Source organism: Falco biarmicus, chromosome 4 (assembly GCF_023638135.1).
Source record: "Falco biarmicus isolate bFalBia1 chromosome 4, bFalBia1.pri, whole genome shotgun sequence".
Lineage (NCBI taxonomy): Eukaryota > Metazoa > Chordata > Aves > Falconiformes > Falconidae > Falco > Falco biarmicus.
The window spans coordinates 83767648-83789150 of NC_079291.1; the positions used below are offsets into that span (position 1 = coordinate 83767648).

The following is a 21503-nucleotide window of genomic DNA, read 5'->3' on the forward strand; positions in this document are numbered from 1 at the left end:
TCGACCTGCGGGCTGCCCACTCGCTGGTGGCTGGAATCGCGGCGGGATGGAGAATGGCTGCACCGGGGAGGTCTTCCAGACCAGGTGGTCACTGATGCTCTCCCTCCATCGGTTCCAAAGTCTCCTTTCGGTTACAGGCGTATTTCTCGCCCGACTGGGTCTGCCCCACCTTCCCAGCCACGCTCCAGGAACGGCAGCGCCAAGGCAAAGTGATGCCAGGAGGCCTCCCAGCCCAGCCAGCTGCAATTATGGGTGAGCTGGAAGCTGTGGGTCAGGTTTTGGGATGAGTTCAGCTGCCCCTGGAAGCTGGGAACCCTCCCCGGCTCTCTGGGGAAGCTGCTGGGCATCGTAGCCTGGGGGGGATCCAGCCCCAGCGTAATTACAGCGGAGCGGTGGGAGCGGGTGGGCAGCGGGTGGGCACCCAGCTGGGGGGCAGCCAGCGCCTCCCTGCATGGGGGCAAATTCTCCCCTTCCAAGAGGGGGCCAGTGCCTGTGGGAGAGGCTGGGGAGGGTTCGGTGGGTGATGGTGGGTTTCCCCTCTGGAGTCCACAGATGTGTCCCCCTCCCCGGATGTGGCATCCTTCCCCCCCTGCAGCAGCAGCCCCGGGGCTCGGCCATCGCAGGGGGGGCAATGGCAGGCCCTGGGCGTGCAGGGCTTTGTGCCGAAACCACTTTGGTGAGATGCTGGCAAGCCCTTCAGCCAGCATCACCGAGCACAGGGCCACCCTCAGCCAACTCACCAATTTTATTTTTTTTTTTTTAAGGAAACTGCAGCCGGGAGCTCAGCCTGTCCCCAACCTCCCCGATCTCCCCATGCAGCTGGTGCGAAGGGCAAAGCGGCGCTGGCCCCCGCGCGAGCCAAGGCAGCAGATGGCAATGCCACCCATGCACTGAGGTGAGTCAGGGCTCAGCACCCCACTGCCACAAGCGGGACCTCGCTGCTCCTCTCCGCGCTGGGGAGCGATGCTGTGTGGGGCAAGTTCCACAGAAAATGGGTTTATTTCCAGATGCTGCAGGGAAACTAATTTTGGTTCAACAAGCAGGCAATAGTGAGGTATCTTGAGGTTTTATTTCAATTCTACTCCACAGGAAACAATATCTGCTAGCATTATCTTCCTTACATTTGTTTTTATTTGACCCAATACTGTGTTAAATATAAAATACTGATTGAACAAGAATGGATGGTGAAAAACATGAGATGCAAAAAAGATCCCCCAAACCCACCTCCAAAGACCTCCTGAATGTTAAGAGTCATTTAAAATTAGTATAAAATAGGAGGGCAATCCGATAACGTGCTCTGCGCCTCCCACCCTGCTTTGCAAGGGAAGGATTTAGGAAGCGAGAGGAGAGGGGGGACTTCTCAATTACAGAGAAGCCCACCCAGCAAATCCAGGCTCAAGGCAGGGTGGCAATGTCCCCGACGGAGACTGGCCACCCATTCCTGCCTGGGTGTCTGCCCTGCCCTGGGGTTTCAGCAGGAGGCTGAGATGAAGTGGCCTTGGAAAGGTCCTTCTGGCACCTCCCTGTGCCTCAGGAGCCCCCAGGATGGATTTAGGGCTGAAAGCCCCCAGTGACAACATGGCTTCCAAGATGATAAATCCCTTGGGATGAAGCCTGAGGACAAAATGCTGTGGTGGTCCCTGGTCATCCTCAGCCCCTGCCAGGGGATGTTTGCCTGGTGGCTGGGACTGCAGTGAGCACGGTCTGTCCCGAGGGTGGTTCCCCCAAGGGATTTAGTGATGGAGGGGGAGGAGACCCCGGCACACAGAGCCACAGTTGTCACTGTGCCCCATGGTGGCTCCGAATCAGGTCCCCCAGACTCAGGGAGAATTGAAGCACGTGTTCGTAAAGCACTGGTTCTCCTCCAAGTGCTTCATGGGGTCCTCACACGAGCCCTGTGAGGTAGGTTGGTGTCTTCAACCCCATTTTACAGATGGGGAAACTGAGGCACGGAGAAGGGTAATGACTAGCCAGACAGAAAAAGTGGCATCTCCCATTCTGGGACCCCATATTCCACTATTCCAACCCCAGACGTGCCTCACCCACTGCTGGTTACTCACAGCTCATCCTTCTCCACCCCTCCATCTGCGGTAGGTGACGGAGCAAGGGCTGGGACCTGGGAGCCTGGGAGAGGCAGCAGCAGAGCCTGAGCTCAGACTAGGTCATCCACACCCTGTCCCTAAGGCCACCTGTCACCCCGAGAGGCGTCCCAGCCCAAAAGCTGCTTTGGGGTGCCCTGGGCAGAGTCCCCCAGCAGCCACATGCTGGGCTGGGGTGCCAGGCACAGCACAGAGAGCCCCTTATAGGAACCTGCTGCCTGCGGAGGTGAAAACCCACTGGATTTTTTTGCTGACCTGGTGACCACAGCCATCATGTCAGGAGGGGGTGAGTATCCAGATGCTTTCTCTTTGGTAATTTGCTGCAAAATGGCACGGCCTGGGAGAGCCAGTCGGGATGCTGCAGGCTGGGGGACCCTAAGCTCTGAAGGAAGTGGGGCAGACCAGGAGCTCAGCTCCTCAGCATGCTGCCAGAGACAGGAGATGTGGGATGGTGGCCATAAATCTCCTTCGCTTGCCACGTCGCACTGAGACTGCTGCAGTTGTGATTAATCAAGAGGCCAAAAAGAGATGATGGGAAATCAATGCTTTCAGGGGCTCCTGGGGGAGGACTGAGAGCAGCGCTGCTCTGCCGGCCAGCCCCCCCCCAGATGCCGGCACACATCAGAGCCTGGCATGCACCAGACCCTCCTGGCTTCATCAGCTCTGCCGGTGTGTTTGGGGAGCTGGACCAGGAGTGATTTTTCCCATTCCAGCACCACTGGGACTGCTCCTGATGGCTGGATGGGTGCTCCACATCTTGTTATCCTGGCTTGGCGAGCCCTGTGTAGCTGTGGTTAGGCATCCGAAAACTGAGCATCACTAGGACCTCCCCATCACAAGTCACCTCCAAGCATCATGCAGATGCGTCCCTTCCCTGCAGTGATCCTGGGAATGTCGGCAATCCTCCCAAAAGTGGAGTTAAATCTGATGATGAGCAATAGGCTCATCGTCAAAATGGGAGCAGAGAAGGTAGGCAGCCCTGTGATCCCAGCCCAAGGGTGTTTGCTCCCCTCTCTCAAGAAGAAAGAAAATCCCTTGATGTGGATGTGGTGATCCTGATCCAAGGGTGTTTGCTCCCCTCTCTCGAGGAGAAAGAAAATCCCCTGATGTGGATGTGCTGACCCCAGCCAGGTGGGTGCCAGGAGCTGGATCCCCCCTGCTCCCTGCTGAAGGCACGTGCACGGCAGACCCTGGGAGCGGGGCCATGCTTTGGGGCTGCCACCACCGAGGCTGGAGAGGAAAACAAAGCACCCCAGGGAGAAGGAGTCCATGGGGGCTCCCAGGGCACCCGTCTAGGGGGCACGTACCAACTTGTGCACTTAATACTGGCTTAGAGAAAGGGTTTTCCAGTGCTCGGGGACTCTGGGGCACCCTGGAAGAGATTCAAGTTTCGATCTCATGTAAGGCTTTGACTCCGGACCTCCCCATCAAGAACCTGGGAGGGGGCAGTTAGTGTTGACGTGACTTAGGACCATTTAGGTCCTGGGTGTTGCAGGAATGCCACCATGTCCCCCTCCCTGGCTGGGGCAGCCACATGCCCAGGCATCCCAGAGGAAAGAGACCAGGTCTCTCCCGCCCTCCCAACTCCTCCAGCCCCCTGGGTAGCCCATGCTAAGGGCTTCAGTAGCCAAACCCAGGGTGTCACTAGCCAGGGGTGGGTGGGGCAAGGGTCTCCATTCCCATGGGATGCTCGGGGCCAGGCAGATGAGCGAAGCCTCCCCAAACCCGCCAGCGAGTGGTCGCTTCCCTATTGCCTGCAGCCCATCAGCTGGTCACCACATTACCAAACCTTTGCCTAAAAACAATAAACAGTTCCCGAGATTAAAAAAGAAAAAATCTGTTTAAAAACAACCTCCTGGCTCGCCTGTTTGTGCGGGAAGGGCATCAGCAGCTGCTGCCCATGGGGCGAACAGGTGGTTTGGGGCAAGCCCACGGCACAGGCTGCCTCCTCGCTCCTCTCCATGCCCCCATGTGCCAGTTGGCACAAACGATGTCTTTAAGGCGTCTAACGGGATGTTTTAGCCTCCAGCGTGCCAGGCTGGTAGAGGTACCTCCAAATGGCATAGTAGTGAATGCCAGCTCCGATGGCCACGAAGAGGTGCCAGATGGCATGGGCGAAGGGGATGCGGCCGTCACTTTTGAAGAAGACCATGCCCAGGCAGTAGAAGAGTCCGCCAGCCACCAGCTCTGGGAGGCCATCCCTGTTGGGCTGGGAGCAAGCAGGGAGGCAAGGGCTCAGCGGTGGCCGTGGCATGCCTGCCCTTTCCCCACCGCTCCATCAAGACCAGAAGCATGGCCCCAGCTGCAGGGTGCAGGCAGGACCCTCGCTCTTCCTCCTGCTACACCCTCCCCTCCAGCAAGGCAGTGGGGACCCAGAAGCCCGGCCTTGCTGGTGGGGTTTCAACGCCACGGACGGGAGGGAGGAGAGGAAGCCTGCTGGAGATGCACGTGGTATCTGCTGGGCACCCAAAGCACTTGCTAAACCAAACTGGGACACATCGTATTTGGGGATGGCTTTATCCATCACACAGCCTGGACCACGTCAACCCAAAGGAGACAAACTGGTCCCACTGGGATATGTCCCTCGCGCCGAGCCCGTGTGCTTCCAGCAGTGGCTTACCATGGAGAGGATGACCAAGGCAGGGAAGAAGCCCATGATAACGTAGCACACCAGCTCCACCAGCTTGTACCTGCGGCCAACAGAGAAGGTGCTTGGATGCAAGTGCAGAGGGAGCATCAGGGTTTATGCTTGTAATGCCCACGGCCGTGCTACAGGAAAAGGGGTGGAGGTGCCATCACGGCAGGTCCCGTGTCCCCATGTGTGAGCCACCACCGCGGCGGGGCTGGCCCCCTGCTCTCCAGGGTGACAGACCCCCACCCTGGCTTGGGAGCTGCCAGCTCAGGGCCAGGCTTGGGGCTACGGGGACATCTGGGGCCTTTTGCTTTTTATTTGGTGCCACCATGTGGAAGAAGCAACTCACGGCAGCACGTCCCTGCTGCCACATCCCTGCCACCAACCGTCCTACAACCAGGGTGCGGATGGGGAAGCATGTGGTCCAAGGAAGCTCTCCACTGCCAGCTGACCAGGAGGCTTCCCAGGGACCCTGTGCCTAGCTAGCTGGCTGGCTGGCTGGCTCCATCCTTCTTGCTCTCTGCTGCAGCTCCACTACCGTCAGGACATTAGGAGGGGCTGGCAGAGATGAGCTGGGCTCTGCAACACCCACCAGCGCAGGACCAGGTGAAGGCACTCACCGCTCATGGAAGAAGAAGACGTAGACAGTCCCGATAGATGCCATGATCCAGATGATCCAGCGCATGTGAGAGGCCCAGGGACCCAGCTCCCTCAGGTTCAGCCTGCAAGACCCATCTGCGGTGAGGCAGGTGTGGGGCAGCACCCCGGTCTGGGCTGCAAGCAGCGAGGTGCCAGGGAAATGCTGCCCTCACCCCCATGACTGTCCCACCAAAGGACCTTCCCAACTTGTAACTTCAACCTAAAGGGATTGGAATCTATCAGATAGGGAAGTTTTGTGGAAAGCCTTGAGCAGAGCCAAAGCCGGAGAGAGAAACTCTATCTGTGGAAACCCCTCTTTGATTTTCTCCCCTCTGGGGGGGGGGCCAACCGATGGCCCACACCCACAGGCAACTCACCAGGGAGCGTACGATGCTGCGATGAAGAAGTAGATCACCATCCTGTCAAACATGTGCAAGCAGTGCTCCACGGTCCTGCAGAACGGGCAGACAGATGGGTCACAGCCTGCAGCACCAGGGGCCTCCAGACCCTCTCCCCCTTCCCGAGCCCCGAGCAACCAGGGCTGGTACCTGAGATGTCTCTTCTTCCAGGAGATGGTGTGGAAGATGGTGGAGACGATGAAGAGGCTGGACAAGCCAAAGCCATAGATCCAGGCTGAGATAGTTTCCCACCGGTCATCAGAGAGGATGTAGAGGATGGAGCTGCCAAGGATGCTGGGCAGGATCCAGAACTGGAAGGGAGAGGCAAACATGTTGCTGCTACTGCATTTCCATTGAGTAGCTACAATACAGTCTCTGCTTGTCCTTTTAGGCGTTTCTTACGCAGCTGGTCAAAGCTACCACCCACAAGAGGCAGGCTGGCCACCCACATGGGCCAGGCAGGGTCTCTCCCTGCATGGTGCAGCTCCAAAATCCCTTCTCCAGGTAGAGGTAGGGAGGAGGAGGAAGGTACGAGGAGCATGGCTACCTCTGAATCATATCCCAGAACTCAGAATGCGAGCTGCCAAGTCCCAAGGGAAACCCTGATGTGGGGAGCGCTCGCTGTCACTGCCGCATAGGCAGCCCCATGGGGCACCTGTCACTGTTCCTATGTGAAAAACATTCCTTTTTCAGGCAGCTTTGCAAAATGCTCCTGCTCCACTAAGCCCGCAGCCAGCTTCCCTGGGGCCATGGGGCCACGGTGTGTGAGAGCAAGGGAGATGCACACCAGCTTCCCAAGGCAGGAGGGAGAACATCCCCACTCCTGGGCAGCAGCTGGAGCACATCTGCGTCATCACAGCCCTAAGATGCTCAACAGCTGCTCCAGGGCTGAACAGACATTTTTAGGTGTTCCTTGAGGCTCCTCAGGGGATCCCTGGAGAGTTGAGTACCGTCCTCCCTCACCCTGGGATGGGGACAGGGACTCACTGCGTGGGTGGCACAGTTCGCCGCATGCTCGTACTCCGTCGGCTGGTACCTGCAGTTGGATGGGACACGGTGATTCATGAACCTGCAGTGAGAAACAGGGAAAGAAACACACTCAGTGGATGGGGTCTGGGGGAAAGCCCTTTTGGAGGGGTCTGCACAGGGATACCCCCCTGCCCTCCAGCCTGGAGCCCCACCTTGGCTCAGCTTTGCTCCAGCTGTCCTGCAGAAGTGACCCCAGCACTGGGCACGGCTTGTCCATCTGGCTGGTCCCAAATACCAGGACCCCAGGTCTTGCCCAGCTACAGCTCAGGCTGAAGCATCTCCCAGCATCTGCCATCGCTTGCAGAGCAGAAGGCAGGAGCCAGCTCTGCCTGCTGCTGTAGGCAGGAGAGGGCAGGCAACGGCAGTGGGGGGAAGAGGCCCAGCAGTGAAGAGGGCACAAGGGGCACTTGGAGGACCTGCTGCAGGTCCCTGACCCATCCGTCAGTGACACCTTGGTGTCACGGCAGCTTGCCCAGCTCCAGCGAGGGTATCCCCATGATGCCTTTGGTTTCTGGGTACCACCTGCATCTACCTCCTACCTGCAGGGGCTGCACATCCCATCACAGACTGCTGCAGGGGGAATCCCCACTGCCCTCCCTTGGAAACCTGGATCTTTATTTCTGTTAGTCTGAAGTACCAGCTTGCTTTTGGCATTCAGAGGAACATACCGATTTCCCCTGTCAGATCGACACACGGTGATAAAAAATAAGTGTCAGGCTTGGCTAATCCATTGCTAGGTATGTAACACTGTATTAAGAGGCAAATTAAATGTGCATCTGTGCTAACAGGTTGGAGCAAAGCCTTGCTCAGCACCCTCTTCTGGCAGGGGCCAGCAGCAGAAGTTTAGCAAAAGGGAGTAAGAAAGGGGCAAATAGAGAGTGACCCTCCCCTGCCTGCTTCTGGTAATCAGGGGTTTAAACGCTTTTTCTGCTGCGGCTCTGCTGCGGCTCGGATCAGGACAGCCGAGCTGAGCGGGCGCCAGCAGGGCTGCCCTGCAGGACCTGGGCTAATTGCTTTCTGACCCCGTTTGCTCTCGGCTCCAGCACCATCTGCGGCACGTTTCACGGCTGAGCTGTACCCGGCGAGGGGGCTTGGAGGCTGGCAGGACCTTGCCGCTGGGTGCAGAGTGACCCCTTGGTCCAGGGAACTTGGAAAGGCAGCAAAAGTCCCCTCTCCTCGTCCCCAGGCAGACCCATGCCTGTGCGGACTCCTCTGCCATCTCCTGCCTGCTCAGCCCCACCACCTGAGCCACTCACTGCTGTCCATTAAAAGTGAGCCAGGATGGATTAAAAAGCTCAAATGGCAGGGGTCTGAGGGGGGGAGCATGGCCACAGCAGGCCCGGGCATGCAGAGGGCTCCCCGGCAGGCAGCAGTGACAGCCCATGCAGACCCTGTCCCCAGCCCCTGCCCTGCCTGCCACCAGCCCCCGGCACTGCGGGAAGACACGTGGTCATCATCACCAAAAGATGTCTTGAATTAAGAGAGGGAGATGGAGGGGTGAAGGTCCCGCTGCTCTGCAAACTGGGGACCTGTGCTGGTGCCCAGCGTGCTGTCTCCTCCATCCCAGGGGACACCAGGGATGCCCTCCTCACCCAGGAGGACTGGCCAGGCTCCCTGCACTGGAGCCACAACGTCCCCTGGCAGGGGGACATTAAGGAGGACATCACCATCCCCAGCGTTGCCAGGAGACTGTCCCCAGCTCCCCTTCGCTTTCAGCTTCCCTTTCTTTTCCCTTTTAATAACAAGAAGGCGGGGGGGGGGGAGGAAGGTCAGGCATCCCGTGTGACGTCGTGGTTGCTGAGGAAACACGTTCGAGGCCTTTTCCTTGTATTTATTTATTTTCACAAAGCCCCACACCATCTCCTCTCCGTTCTGGCAGTTGCTGTTCAGAGCAGCACCGGGGAGCAGGGGCAGGGCAGGTTCCCACAGCCCCCTTCCCAGGGCTGAGGGGTGCCTGGACCCTCTGGGAAGCGATCCTTGGGGTGCACATATCCCCCCTAGCTCTGGTACAGGGAGGGAGAGGCCAGGAACGGCCACCCCGACCATCCCCATGGGATGAGGTCAAACAGCGTGTGTGTCCCTGAAGCCCAAAGCCATGCTGGTGTAGCACGCTGCCAACGCCTGCTTTTCCCAGCAGGTGAAATTGCCTTGAGGAGAAATTTTTTTTGACCTGGAGAGAGATTGCCCTTGTTTTCCTGCCCTGCTTTCTAAGAAGCATCGTCCTGTGAAGGATGGGAAACGGAGCATGGCAGATGTGGGACCTGGCTGCGTGGTGCTGGGCCACCCTGGGAACCGCAGGGCCCTCCAGGAGCAGCAGCATTGCATTTTGTGGCTAGTTGGGCAAAATTTCGTGGTCATCTGCTGTGCAAACAAAAACGGTGTTTGCACATCTCCTGGCAAGGCAGGATGAGTCCCCGGCTGCCCTGCAGCACTTTGCTCCCCAGGGGTGTGGGGACCATTCCCTCGCCTTCTCTTCTCTCCCGGGACTCTCCGTCTCCCAAACCACACCGGGATGCCACGCATCCATCCAGCTCATGGCATCCCTGTGCATGCTGACATGGGCGTGGGGCAGAGCACGGGAGCCCTGCATCGTTCCCAGACTGCAGAAAGTTGCCATACCGGTGGAAAGCTGCCGTATCGGTGTGCAGCACCAGCCCCGGTGATGAGCTCCAGCCCATACGGGGGGATGGACACACTTCAGAGGGCAACTGCGACTCCTTAGAGCTGATGAAAGCCCAGAGCAGCTGAGAGCCCTGGTGGGAGGCTGCTGTGTGTTTCCCAGCCCCAGCTCTGTGCAACTGGGGTCATGAGAAGGGGAATTGGTGGCGGCCAGGCAGATCTCCGGGGTTTTTCAAGGCAAGAAAATAAGGAGAAGAAGAGAAACACCTCTCCAAACTTAAATCCGATCCCTGCAGCAAGTCTCCTGCCCAAGTGACTGAATCCACAGTCATTGCCAGCTCCGTGTCATTGTGCCCGTAGGCTTGGGAACACCCTGGCAGTATCCCTGGGATGGGAGGAGACGAGAAAGACTTGTCCCCAACAGCCTCCAGCTTACACTGCCACGCTGCTGGGGACCCAGCAAAGCCACAGTGATGCGGCTCACTCAACACGGCAAGTCCGGGAAGCCACAGGCGGCCAATTACACACCAGCTGGGTGCTTCGATGCATTTTTGTGCTTTAGGATTGAAAAAAAAAGATTGCAAAAGACACAGAGAAGTTTAAAACCTCCTGCACGGCACAAACATGAATGTGTTCGTGGGATGGTGCATGGGAAGCAGAGCCCTGAGGGGCTCCCGTGCACCTTTTTCTCCCAGATGCTATGCAGACAGGCTATATGAAGATGGGGGGCCTGGTGGGGACCCAAGCAGGGGTTATTCACTGCAGCCCCAAGGTTTTTGCCCGCCCTGCTTGTGCCTGCTTCCCCCTGGCCCCTTTCCCAGGGAGACAGACTGAAAAGGGCTAGTGCAGCAGGCTCCAGCCGGGAAAACAAAGAGCCCCTTGTCCCAGGCAGCCGGGGCAAAGTGCAGAGTCGGCTTCCCAGGCTTGTTCCTTTCTCCTTCTCTTTCTCCCACTCTGATTTTTTGTGGCTTTAGGGGGCTTTACTGAGCTTTTCAAAGATTTTTATCCGAGAAAAAAGTTCTGACCTTGAAAATCATGCAGATGTGCCTGGCTCTTGCTTTGCCAGGGTAGAGGAGAAGAAGGGAAAAAGGAGATTAAATTAAATTATTTCTTGAGAGGGCCCACGTGTGAACATTGGAGCATCTGAGCTCTCCTGGGGGCACCAAGACAACCTGCATCAGCCACTCCATGGGCACCATGCACTCACATGGACAGAGCCATGTGACACTTTGCAGGAAAGCTGTCCCCTACACACATGGAGCAGAATGGTTCTGATGGGGACAGAGGCCAGGGTTCAGGAGAGATGGAGTTGAGGTTGGTCTTTGACACTGACTCTTTGGCTGGCCTCTGCCGCATCATTTTCCTCTCACCCCCCTTTCCCCTTCCCCAAGCAAGGATAGCAATTTTGCTATCTTTTAGGCAAGCTGACGGAGGAATAATGTTAGGAGGGTGTGAAATCACTAAGATATGGATAGGGAGGCATGAACTGGGCTCCCATTGAGCACCTCATCCCTGCCCTTGGAAAGAGCTCATCCAACACCTGACACCCTCAACCCTGCTACAAACCAGGCTATACACATGACACACAGCTGTGTATCTACACACAGGGGAGCTGGGCTCCCGCTGTACGTCACTGAGGCCATGGCCATCACAGAGTCAACACATCCCCTCCACAGCCCGTGAAAACACGAAGGGGACAAAGGAGTAGCCGGCATGTCCAAGGCTGCTCTCAGGTGATGTGAATCTCCCCAAGACCAGCTAATGTCTACAGGTTTCACCTGCAAATGGCTTATAAGAGGGCTGGGCTTGCTCAGGAGTTGGTTTTTGGAAGTGGGGTGCTAGTTTGCTGTGTCCCTACCCTCCTGCCCAGGGAGTTGGGGTACTTGCAGGCTGTGTGCCCTGTTGGGTAGCTCTTAGGCAAAGGGAGGGGATTTCTCCTTCTCCTTGTGACTGGGTGTTGCAGCTGCTTTTAGTGTAATAGAGGAAGATTGTATCCTGGTGGTGGTATCTCATCAGAGTGGAAGAATGGAGAAAGCATTTGCTGGATGCTGGCCAGCAGTGGTGGTAAGTCCTGCTGGGGGTCTTTGCATTGTCCCTTGGTAGAGCAAGTGTTGTGATGCCTGAGTGATGGAGCAGATGTGTCCCTGTAGGGCAGCCTGGCCCCAGACCCCTCTCCAGTGAATGGTCTGGGATTGCCCCCATGAGCCCAGAGGCTGTGCACCCAATGCAGGTGCTGGGGCTTGGTCCTCAGGCTTGTGCTCACACGGAGCTGCTGTGGTGGCATCCCCGTAAGCTGGGGCTTGGTGTCTGCTCTGCTTTTGACCTGTAATCGGGTAATGTTCCAGCTGCAGTCCCTGGTAAGAGGCTCCATCCCCTTGAGCTCCTTTGTTGTTCATAATTAGATCAGTCCTGGGGAGCTCTGTTTGATGGTGCAGGGCTCTGAGTGCTGCCTATGTATGGGACACAGTCACAGGATGCAGGAGACCAAGCAGGACCACAGGGCTATATTCAGGGTCCCCCTGGAGTCCAGGTCATCCACTCTGCAACTTGATAACATGGGAAAGGCTCAGCAGTCCTCCTCTCCCCACTACGGCTAGAGCTCCCAGTGCAGAGCCCCCAGACTCTAGAGTACCACAAAGCTGCTTTATCCAGCCCAGAAGCACTCGAGAAATCCTGTTTTTCCTTCCTATCCATTGACAACGGAGTGTTTGCCACTGAGAAGCAGAAATGCAAAGGCTCAGGCTGATGCTGCCCAGCATCGCCATCTGCAGAGCCACCCACGCGGGCATGTGCATGGCTGCGTGGCACCCCCTTAAGAGCTGAAACCTCTATTTTCATGCCCGTTCCTCAGTGCTTGCATGCTCCTACGCGAACATATGGTGCTCCTGGTTTGGAAACCTGAGCTGTGTGTGCTGTAAGCTTGTGGGTCTGCTCCCTGGGCTGGGGAGAAGGGGCAGTCAGGGCAAGCCTGCTCCTTTGACTCCAACCCATCACACGGGAGAGGGGCAGGAAGGCTGACAGCAAGAGAGCACAGCATTTTCTTTAGTCCTGCCTCCTGGTGTTGTGCAAAGAGCTGGCAGCTTGGGTAGGGAGCAGAAAATGAAAGGCTTTTCATCTAAACCAGTATTTTTCAACCTTTCTTATGGGTAAATTAGCAGAACGCTGGATTGCTGGAGTAACCTGCCCAGGTGCCCCTGGTGCAAACCTTGCTTCCACAAAGCAAGTAACAACGGGCTGGGCTGCAGAAAGAATCGTCATTCATCACCTCTGATTACCCTCATCCCAGTTTTGCTTGTTCCTAGCGCTCTGACGTGTGGTAACACCCTGGGCTAGCTATAGACTGTTCCCTGGCACTATACAGCCTGCATGCCCTGCAACTCCGCTTGCTGACTTAGAAATGCTCCTGGACAGGGACCATGTGTTCGGCCATGTCCATGCTGTACCTGGCTCTGAACCACAGGCACAGATGTCCCCTGTGAAGGGATGGGGAAGGCATCACCCTGGCACATCCTGCTGCAGCAGCAGTGGGTACCCGAGGGGCCGAGGTTGGCAGGAGGGAATATGCTGCTATTTCCCTGAACACACCAGGGACTACACCAAGGGTATGCCAGATTCCTGCTCCTTGCTCCTCACCCTAGCAGAGCCAAGCATGGGAGGCTCCAAGCCAGGCTGGACTCAGGCACAGACCATTTCTGCACCCTTGAGAGCTCATATATATCTAGCAGGGGTTGGTCTGGTGGGTGGAAACTCTGCAGGTAATTCCCAGCAGTGTCATAAATGTCCATATTCCCATCCTCTGTGCAGGGATATTTATTTTTCTCTCCAGCAGGCTTTCTGCTCTTTATGTAGATGGTATCTCTAACTCTTCCAAGGCAATTCATGACCCTGCAACTACAGCAGAGCTGTTTGTTTATTCACAACAGATGGGATTGGTGAGTGTTTCCCAAATTACTTTCTGAGCTGGGACTTCTTGTTTCATTTGGTACTTATGAGACCTCCAACAACAGCTGATTAGTCACAAAATGACTCTGATGTCCCAGGTGTTTTGTGAATGTTAGGAGGGCTGTTTCCAGAACTGAAAATTCTCTGTTATTCACTATTTGCTTGTTTGGAAAGTCAATGTGCTTGTTCCTTGCTGCTTTGTCTGCGTTGTCCTGAGCACAGGAGTTAGTGGGATAAATCCTGAGCTGGCTCTGCTTGCTTACACTCTGCAGCAGCCCAAGGTGGGCAAGAGCGAGCATGACCACTGGTCCCTCTGCCTGCTGGCAGAGGATTTGGACAGTCTGGGGGCTGGAGCCTTCCCAGCCTCTAACCCTGGCTGTGAATTTACATGAGCAGGTTACAGCTTCTCAGGTCTGTGAGATCTCCCCATGGCGTGCGCTGAGAGGCAGGGCCAGGCTCTCATCTGGGATTCCTGGATGCTACTCCAGTACAAGTGTTATCTGTAAATTATTCAGCAAATGCCTCTGGACAATGAAGGCACAGAAGAATCATCATGCATTTCACCAGCCAGGCAAGCAGATACTAGGATTTCCATTAGTATTTGCAACAGAGTAAGGCTGTGTCTAATGCTATGGTACCAGCCGGTGCTGCTTAGCACATCAGAGGAGGTAACTGCTTGCCCCTGATGTGCCGATCTGTCTCTACATAAAATCCTTCCCTTGGCAGAAGCAAGCCTGGACTATAAATTTGAACAGGGGCACAGACTTGGATCCAAACTCTCCTGAAGGTCAGCACTGCTCAGCTCAGCTAACTGGCATCTGAAGCAAACATTAGGAGTATGACGCTTGTGGTATCATGTTATGAAAAGCTGCAGTGCACAGAGCCCATCAGACTCTGGATTCTCACTGCATGAAAAAGTCGAGGTTCAATTACACCTGGAGAACCCCAAAGGGAGACCTGAGCTCTATGTGGTCAAGTCTCCTTTGCTTTACTCACTATTGCTCTGAGCATCCATCCCCTTGCAGCATCTCTGTGGGTACTCAACCAATCTCCTTTTGCAGCCAAGCACTGTTCAAGAGCAATGAATTGAAATAATAGTTGTGCTCTTTTTCCCTTCCTTTCTGTAGGAGTTGTAGTTGGTTTGCATTGCTTTGTCTTGCTGTGGAGCTGGGGGTGTGGGAAGGGAAGAGGAGGGGAAGGCGAGCAGTTCTGGCAGAGCCCCGTTTCTCACATACACTGACCCACTGCGCTGGGCAGAGGCTTGAATTTCCCATGCATTGTGTTGGCTGCTGCCTTGTGAAGCTGGCCATAGTGAGCTGTGCCAAAGAATCACATCAGGCTGATATCCAACACCAGCTGAAGGAGGGAAAAGTCCATCGTGTGTCTGTTTCCCAAGCAGCCAAGAGGCTGTCCTTCCCCCAAAAGCACAAGGCACATCTCCAGTGTGGTGATCCCCACCTGAGCCTGTCCTACCATGTCCCCTGACCCTCCTAAAGGAGGGAACGGGGCAGTTTAAGGGAATACCCCATCACAAATGATGCTCTGTTGCCTTCCAAATATCTGGCACCAATGATAAGTCTACCCTGAGCATCTAAACCCACATGAGATGAACCTACCAGTGCCTGCTTAAGAGGGTATCTGAGTCAACCTGGCCCCACAGAGCAACCAGTATGGTACTAGTCAGTGACACCAGGCAATCCTGATTTTTCCCTAGGTGTTTTGGGGGCCTCCCCATCTTTTGGAGCCATGCCTTTTGCAGCAAGGGGATCTGCTCAGCTGGGGGCAATCTGGCAGATCTTGCTGGGGACGGTGGAATGGGGCTGGTGCTTTTGTGGTGAGGAGCCCCTGCCTCTTGAGCAGCTCTGAGCCATGATATCAATGCAGAAAGCCTTTCCCTTCTAAGTGCTTCATCCCACGCGGGCTGTGGGGGAAGCAGAGCTCTTGGAAAGCTTCTCAGTGTGTGTGGGAGCACGCAAGGGCTGTTTGCGCTTTCATTGCAAAGCAAATGGGGACCACATCTTCCCAATGCGGTAGCTCTGCTCGGGCTGGCATTGTTTTTCTCGTGTTTAGGGTCTGAACACCCCAATGTTTTCTCTCCCCCCCCCCCCCCACCCCATTCCTGCTGTTTCTCCTCTCTCATGTGGAGATGTTGGAGGAGGAGTCAGCAAATGTCTCCTTGCTCAGTAATTACAGGTGCAGGGAGCAACAAGGCAGGTCTTCCCAGCTGCCTTTCCCTGCTCGGAAGATTTGCTTCTAAGCAAATGTAGAGTTCTGATCTCCATCTCCTTGTGCCGGCAAGGAGGTGGCAGTGGCTATGTTGCACACACTGGGCAGGCGAGGACAAGGCTGGACCATGCACCTACAGAGGCCCCTGCTCTCCATAACCTCCTGCTTCTGGGCTGAGAATTTAGTGTGGATTTTCCTGGCTACTCCTCTCTGTGTTACTCTGCGCAGGGCAAGGCAAGCAAACGCAATAAGATTTAGAGCCTTTTACGTGAACAAATCAAATCATGAACTGCTATCAGTTTATTAGGATGATTCAGTGCCCTGCGCAGCCTGCAGCTCCCGGCAAACCCCTCTCTGCTGGCTGCTCCAGGGCTGCTGAAGCCAGCCAGATACAGCAGCTCCCCACTTAATCATGTTTCCTTTCAATTATGGCTCTGGATGGCCCAAATCTGGGAAGCATTTTGTGTCCCTGCAGGGACATTGGGGCTGAGCTGTAGCCCCATGGCAGCTACGTGGGCAGGAGGCACCAGACCAGGTCTGAGTAAAAAGTGGGACAAAGCAGGGTCAAAGCCAGCAGTGAGGTGGAGGAGGGATCGGTTACCAGCTCGGGGTAACCTGATTGATGAGTTTAAGTGAGGAAAATGTGACTTGCACCAATCTGTTGCTCTGGGGCGAAACCAGCCCATTTCGGTGAGCTGGGAGAAAGGTAGAAGAGGAAAGGGTAGAGCGGGGGAATAACTATCTGGTGGTTGGATGAAGCAGGAAGAATCACATCTGCTTGCACCCTGTAACTGCGTGCTGCTGCCAGCATCATGGCTGAATTTGGCCTGTCAGGCAGGAGATGGATATCGCTTGCCACAGTGCAGGCTGTGAGCGGCACAGAAAGCCTTGCAGCAACTGTGCTTTTTAACTCTCTTTCCCCATGGTGGCAGGCAATGGAAGAACCTCCAGGATCCTGCAGCAGCAGAGCAGAAACCACAGAGAGTCTCATTTATAACCCTAACCTGCTGAAATGGCATCACCATGCATCCCTGTTCCCACCATGGTGACAGCCCCCTCGCTTTGCTTTCTTCCCCTCTGCCCCAGCTGCAACGCTCTGTCTCCAAAGCCCAGCCAGGAGGGATTCAGGGACACCCCTGTGCCCCTCCAGCCCTGAGTTTTCTCCTGGCAGTTCACAAAACGCTCCCACATTGATTGCTGCCTTTCATCTCTTTGTTCAAAGCCCAGTGCCTTCGCTGCAGCTTTCACACAACAGGTCTTTCATCACCACACTTTATTTTATTTATTCTTTTTGGCGGCTGTATCAATGGCCAAGTTCCTCCTTTCTTGGTCCTCACTCAAAATTAGATAAAATTACATTAGAAATGAAGCGGTTCCAGGCTTTTCCATGACAAGAAAAACTTTCTGCTGGTTTGTGTGGTTGGTTTTTTTGTTGTTTTTTTTTTTTTTTTCCCCAAGGAATGCCACAAACAAGTTTCTCATCGTCTGAAAAGATGTTGCAAGATGCTTCTGATGCCTTGAAGGGCATGTGCCACCATGAGCCCCGTGGCTCCTGCTCACCCCAGGCCCCATCACAAAGCTCAGTCCCTGTTACTTGCAGCCCAGGAAAGCTGAAAGAGCATCTCCAGCACAAAGGAAGGAGTGGCTTCTAGGGTTTCTTCTGGGATATGCCACAGCAGAGCATTTCTGTGGAGAGCTGGTGTGTGTGGAGCACGGGGTGAGGGGGACGAGGATTAGCCAACTGTTATTTTTAAGCACTAGGCTAAGAGGATCTCTGCAGTGATGTAGGAAGCTTTGGGTTAGCATCATGTGCTGGTGACTGCCTTGGTGTGACTCGGGGTGAAAGCCAAGGGAGCACCCATCTCCTGTTCCCTGTCCAGCCCTGGCACCCAGCAAGAGGTGAGGGATGCCCTGCAGACCTGACCCTTCCCATGCCCTGCAGCCCCTGCCCTGCCTGTGGGCTCTATCCCTGCAAGGCACTGTGTAACACCTCATCCCCACCTAACAAATTGTTTCCAGAAAGGACCATGACAAGGTTTGAACACGTTGATTTTTGGATAAATCAAGCAACATGTTCCAGATGGAGTCTGCTGGGTGGGACTGAGGTCAGGGGGAAGCCTCTGTACCACTGCTGTGGGGCAAAGGCACAGTTTTGCTCCTGCTCTGGGAGTACAGAGCTTTGCTTGGCTCTACCTTGCCCTGTCCTCTGCATGCCAGCTGGGAAAAAAGTTTTGAATTTTCTATTTTCACAAGGAGTTTTGTACCAGATGCGTTATGTAGACCGGCTGGGTACCTCCTGTGTCTCCTCCAGGCAAAGGTTATTAGAAGGCAGCTAATGGTCTTGGAGCAGGTGCCCACATGTTCCAGGCAGCTTTTGGAGGTGCAAGCATGGATTTTTCCCTATGAGACACCTAGAGGGAGGGGAGCCAGTGGCTTGGGGGATGTGACAGAGGTCTCCTGCCCTTGCCCAGTCCAGGCAAACATCCTGCTTGGAGTAACCAAGAAACACCATCACCATTTCTTTCCAGACCAGTTTTTCTCTCATATCTGCCTCTGACAGGACCACTGGGAGTCTGGCAGCAGCAGAGCTGAGTGCCCCCAGGAACTGTGCCAGCCCGTGGGACCCTCCACAGCCATGAAAACAGCCCCACCACAGCCACAGGGAGCTGGATGCAAAGCTGAGCACCCCCCTGAGCCCCATCTGGCCATGCATTGCCCAGCACTGCAATCTGACTCATCCTTGGCCACCCAGTGTGCTGGAGGGCTGTGGGTGGCTGCTGTCCCCATGTCACCCACCAGCTCCCTCCAAAAGGCCACATCTGATCCCACAGCAGTGTGCATGGCCGAGTGCCCTCTGACCCTTGCCCAGCGGTCCTCAGGTTTCCCTCTACACAGGCAACACCATGAGGTTTCCTAACACACCTGAGCTTTTAAAACAAGTCCCTGCTGCTGCTGGAAAACCTCCCTGGGTGTTTCATGGAGGGAGAGAAGGACTCACCACCAGAACATCCCATGGAGCCCCCAGGGCCCGGCTGGGGGAGCCACCCCGAGGGGGCTTCACCTGGGCAAAGGACCCTGGGCAGCATTGGTCCCTCCATGGAGGGTTTGCAGCCAGCGGTGGGGTCTGTCCCCACGGGGAGCTAGACTCACGGTCCCCCAGCAGCAGGAGAACAATGGTGAAGTTAGACCCAGCAAAAGGCAGCGAGAGCTTCTCAAGGATGCTCAGAATCCCTTAGGGATGCAGAAAAGCAGGTAGCCTTCTCCCAAAAGCCCAGCACGCACCTGCCCTGGGCTTTGGGGCACTCAGCAGCTTGTGAAGGTCCCTTCGGGCTCCGTCCCCGCCGGGTAGGGGCAGGGGCTGCCCTGGGGCTCCGCAAGGACCAGGGGGTCGGGGACCGCCGCACCGACGGCTTTACCTGGCATAGCGCGTCTTCTGGAAATCCAGGACCCGGGACACGAACATCGCGGCGGTGCCATGAGGGTCCCGGGGGGCGGCGGCTGCTCAGCCCCGGGCTGGGGGGCAAAGTGCTGCCCGGCGGCACCGCACAACTCCGCGGGCTCCGGCGGGGCGAGGAGGAGCAGGGGCGGCCGGCCCAGCCCCCTCCGCCCCCCCGGCTGCTCGGAAGAGCGACACCGGGAAAACAAAGGCGACCTCCGGGAGGGGGGAGCCGGCCCCGCTGCCGCCCTCGGATGTGCAAAGAGGAGGAGGAGGAGGAAGAAAAAGACGAGGCGGGGGGGGGAGGGCGGGGGGATCCCGTCCAACTCTGCCCGGCCACAGCAACCTGCACGATCTCCCTCAGCCCCGGCAGCTTTAAGCACAGCTAAAAATATTCTCCCCCCCCCTTCCCCTCCCCGCCGCCACCCCCAGAGGATCAAATAGCAGCAGATTTGAATTGAAAATGTGATTAAAGCATGGGGAGGGGCGGGGGGTAGTGCAGGCAGCCAGCCCGCTCACTGCCCACGGCGAGGTCCTCTGGGGGGGCACCGGCACATCCCTGCCCGCCCCTGGCCCGCCATCCCCAGGGAGTTGTTCTGTTTGGCTTTGCTTTTATTGATTTGCTTTTAATGAATTTCCCCCATTATTTTCCAGTGGCTCCGGAGGGGTGGGCAGCTCTGCCCCAGCCCCATCCTGTGGGATGCCCATGGGTGCCACCAGCATCCCACCATCCCTCCCTGCTCAGGAGAAGGGGGGCAAAGTAGCACAACAGCAAGGCAAGGACTGGAGAGCACAGAATCCTCACCCCATCTCCATCCAGCACTTTCACCCCTCCATCCTCCACTCAGGGAAGCTTTCACGGCAGGTGATGTCCTGACGTACATCTGAGTTTGGGCAGCACAGAGAGGGGATGCAAAAGGTGATGGAGGCTTCTCTGTGGGCAGCTGGGCATCACCTGTGCCCACCCTGTGCCAGAGAATGCAGGCACCTTCAGGCCAGCAGCTAAGGGAACTGAAAGGTGACATGAGGTCAGCAGTAACTGGAGGAGGAGAGTCCTGACCCCCCCAACACAACCTCTTCTTGCTGATGCCATAATAAGGTTGATGGGAGGAAGGTGGAACAGCCAAGGACATCTGGACACAAAGGGTTATGTTCCTGCAGCCATTTCCATGGGAAATAAAACAAACACACCCCTTTCAAAAGCCAAAACAGACAAATATTAAGGGATCCCTTCATTCCAGGCATGAATTAATCCTGGCACCCTCTGCAACCCCTTCCAAAGGCAGTTCACCCCCCAGGGGATGCAGAAGAGGTGGTGCACCAGGTGCATGCTGCACTGTGGGGCATCCTCAATGCACACAATAAGAACCCTGGTTCCCCAGTGCTGGGAGCTGGCAATGGGGTCAACCTTCCTGCACATTTCCCATCGTGGATGGAGGACACCATTGGGGACTGCGCTGGTAACAGCAGGATCCAGGAGGTGCAGGGGGAACAAAATAAGCCCCATCTTTGGTAGGACCTTCCCAGCATATCTGGGACAGCCGAGCCCCGGCTGAGAGCAGCAGGTCCAAGCTGAGATGCAGAGTGAGATCATCTCCAAAAATCTCTCCCACACTCTGCCACTTAGCTGGGAAGATTTTATTCAAGTTCCTTCCCCAGCCTTCCAGATGACAAGGCTTTGGCAAAGGCTATTTCATGATGCCTGTGCCCTGCTTTACCTTTCCTCTGGGCCTGAATAGGGGAGGGAGAGACAATGGTGATAAACCGCGTTTAACAACATAACCCCCAGCCCGCTGGCGGGGGCACTTGCAAGGGGCACCTGAAGTGAACCATCAGTCCCGAAATAGATCTGTCTCAGAGGGCAAAAGGCAAATTGAATGAAAAATAAGTTACTATTTTTGAAGCCTGAATCCAGTTGTTATGGCAACCGAAGGCTCGCGCATCCTGCTGGGGAATGGCTCTAGCCCCAGCGCTGCCTCCAAACCTGGCAGCCGGAGAATCGCAGGCAGCCGGGAGCTGCTCGATGGTGGTCGATGGTGGGATGCGGAGATGTCCACGCTCACACCACCCATACCCCACCAGGATGCATCCCCTCCCTGCGTGGCAGCTCCTCTCACGTATTGACTGTGCACAAGACCACCTTGCTTTTCTTTCCTCCTTCCCACTTTCTTGCAAAGATCTGAGTAACTGTACTGATGTTCAGGAGAGTTTCCAAGATTCAGGGGTACCCTGAATGCAGTGACTGGTTTTTTAATGTCACCAGATCAGCGGGTGGGTCCTGCAGGGTTTTCCTTTAGAAGGAGGAATGGGTCATGAAGCCCAGTGCTGCTTCCTACCCCCAATGTGCAAAGACCCAAACCATGCAGGAGTCCCATAGCTGGAGCCACCTCTGTGCATTGTCCCCTGCTCCTGATGACGGCTCCCAGAGGGATCCCAGCTGTGTATTATGTGAAAATCCACACCTTTGGGTGCCACAGTGGGGG

General features: G+C 55.9%; 1 protein-coding gene and 1 long non-coding RNA gene across 3 annotated transcripts in view; one reads left to right on the forward strand and one right to left on the reverse strand.

The window, feature by feature from the left end:
• LOC130148004 (uncharacterized) overlaps positions 1-3149 on the forward strand; it is a 4716-nt gene extending 1567 nt beyond the window's left edge. Inside the window, exons 2-3 of the long non-coding RNA XR_008821438.1 lie at positions 138-252; positions 765-3149. This is a non-coding gene — a long non-coding RNA (uncharacterized LOC130148004). The remainder of the gene's footprint in view (positions 1-137; positions 253-764) is intronic.
• Positions 3150-3312: 163 nt separating this feature from the next.
• MMD2 (monocyte to macrophage differentiation associated 2) lies at positions 3313-21431 on the reverse strand. 2 transcript variants are annotated; one of them, XM_056336072.1, is made up of 7 exons: positions 19001-21421; positions 6756-6837; positions 5919-6079; positions 5748-5822; positions 5352-5453; positions 4720-4789; positions 3313-4308 (listed from the first exon to the last, which is right to left on the reverse strand). In XM_056336072.1, the coding sequence occupies exons 1-7, from the start codon at positions 19045-19047 to the stop codon at positions 4105-4107; spliced, it is 741 nt and encodes a 246-aa protein (XP_056192047.1). In that variant the 5' UTR covers positions 19048-21421; the 3' UTR covers positions 3313-4104. The 2 variants fall into 2 exon arrangements, with proteins under 2 accessions (XP_056192047.1, XP_056192046.1); XM_056336071.1 differs by having other exon boundaries at positions 5748-6079; positions 19001-21431.
• Positions 21432-21503: the final 72 nt, after the last annotated feature.

Excerpts from the sequence above, each read along its gene's own strand:
- MMD2 (XM_056336071.1), bottom strand. The coding sequence starts at position 19,047 with ATGTTCGTGTCCCGGGTCCTGGATTTCCAGAAGACGCGCTATGCCAG. Across the intron at positions 4,790-5,351 it reads GTCTTCTTCTTCCATGAGCG|GTACAAGCTGGTGGAGCTGG; the intron begins GTGAGTGCCTTC and ends TGTTGGCCGCAG. Across the intron at positions 4,309-4,719 it reads CCTTGGTCATCCTCTCCATG|CCCAACAGGGATGGCCTCCC; the intron begins GTAAGCCACTGC and ends GCTTGCTCCCAG.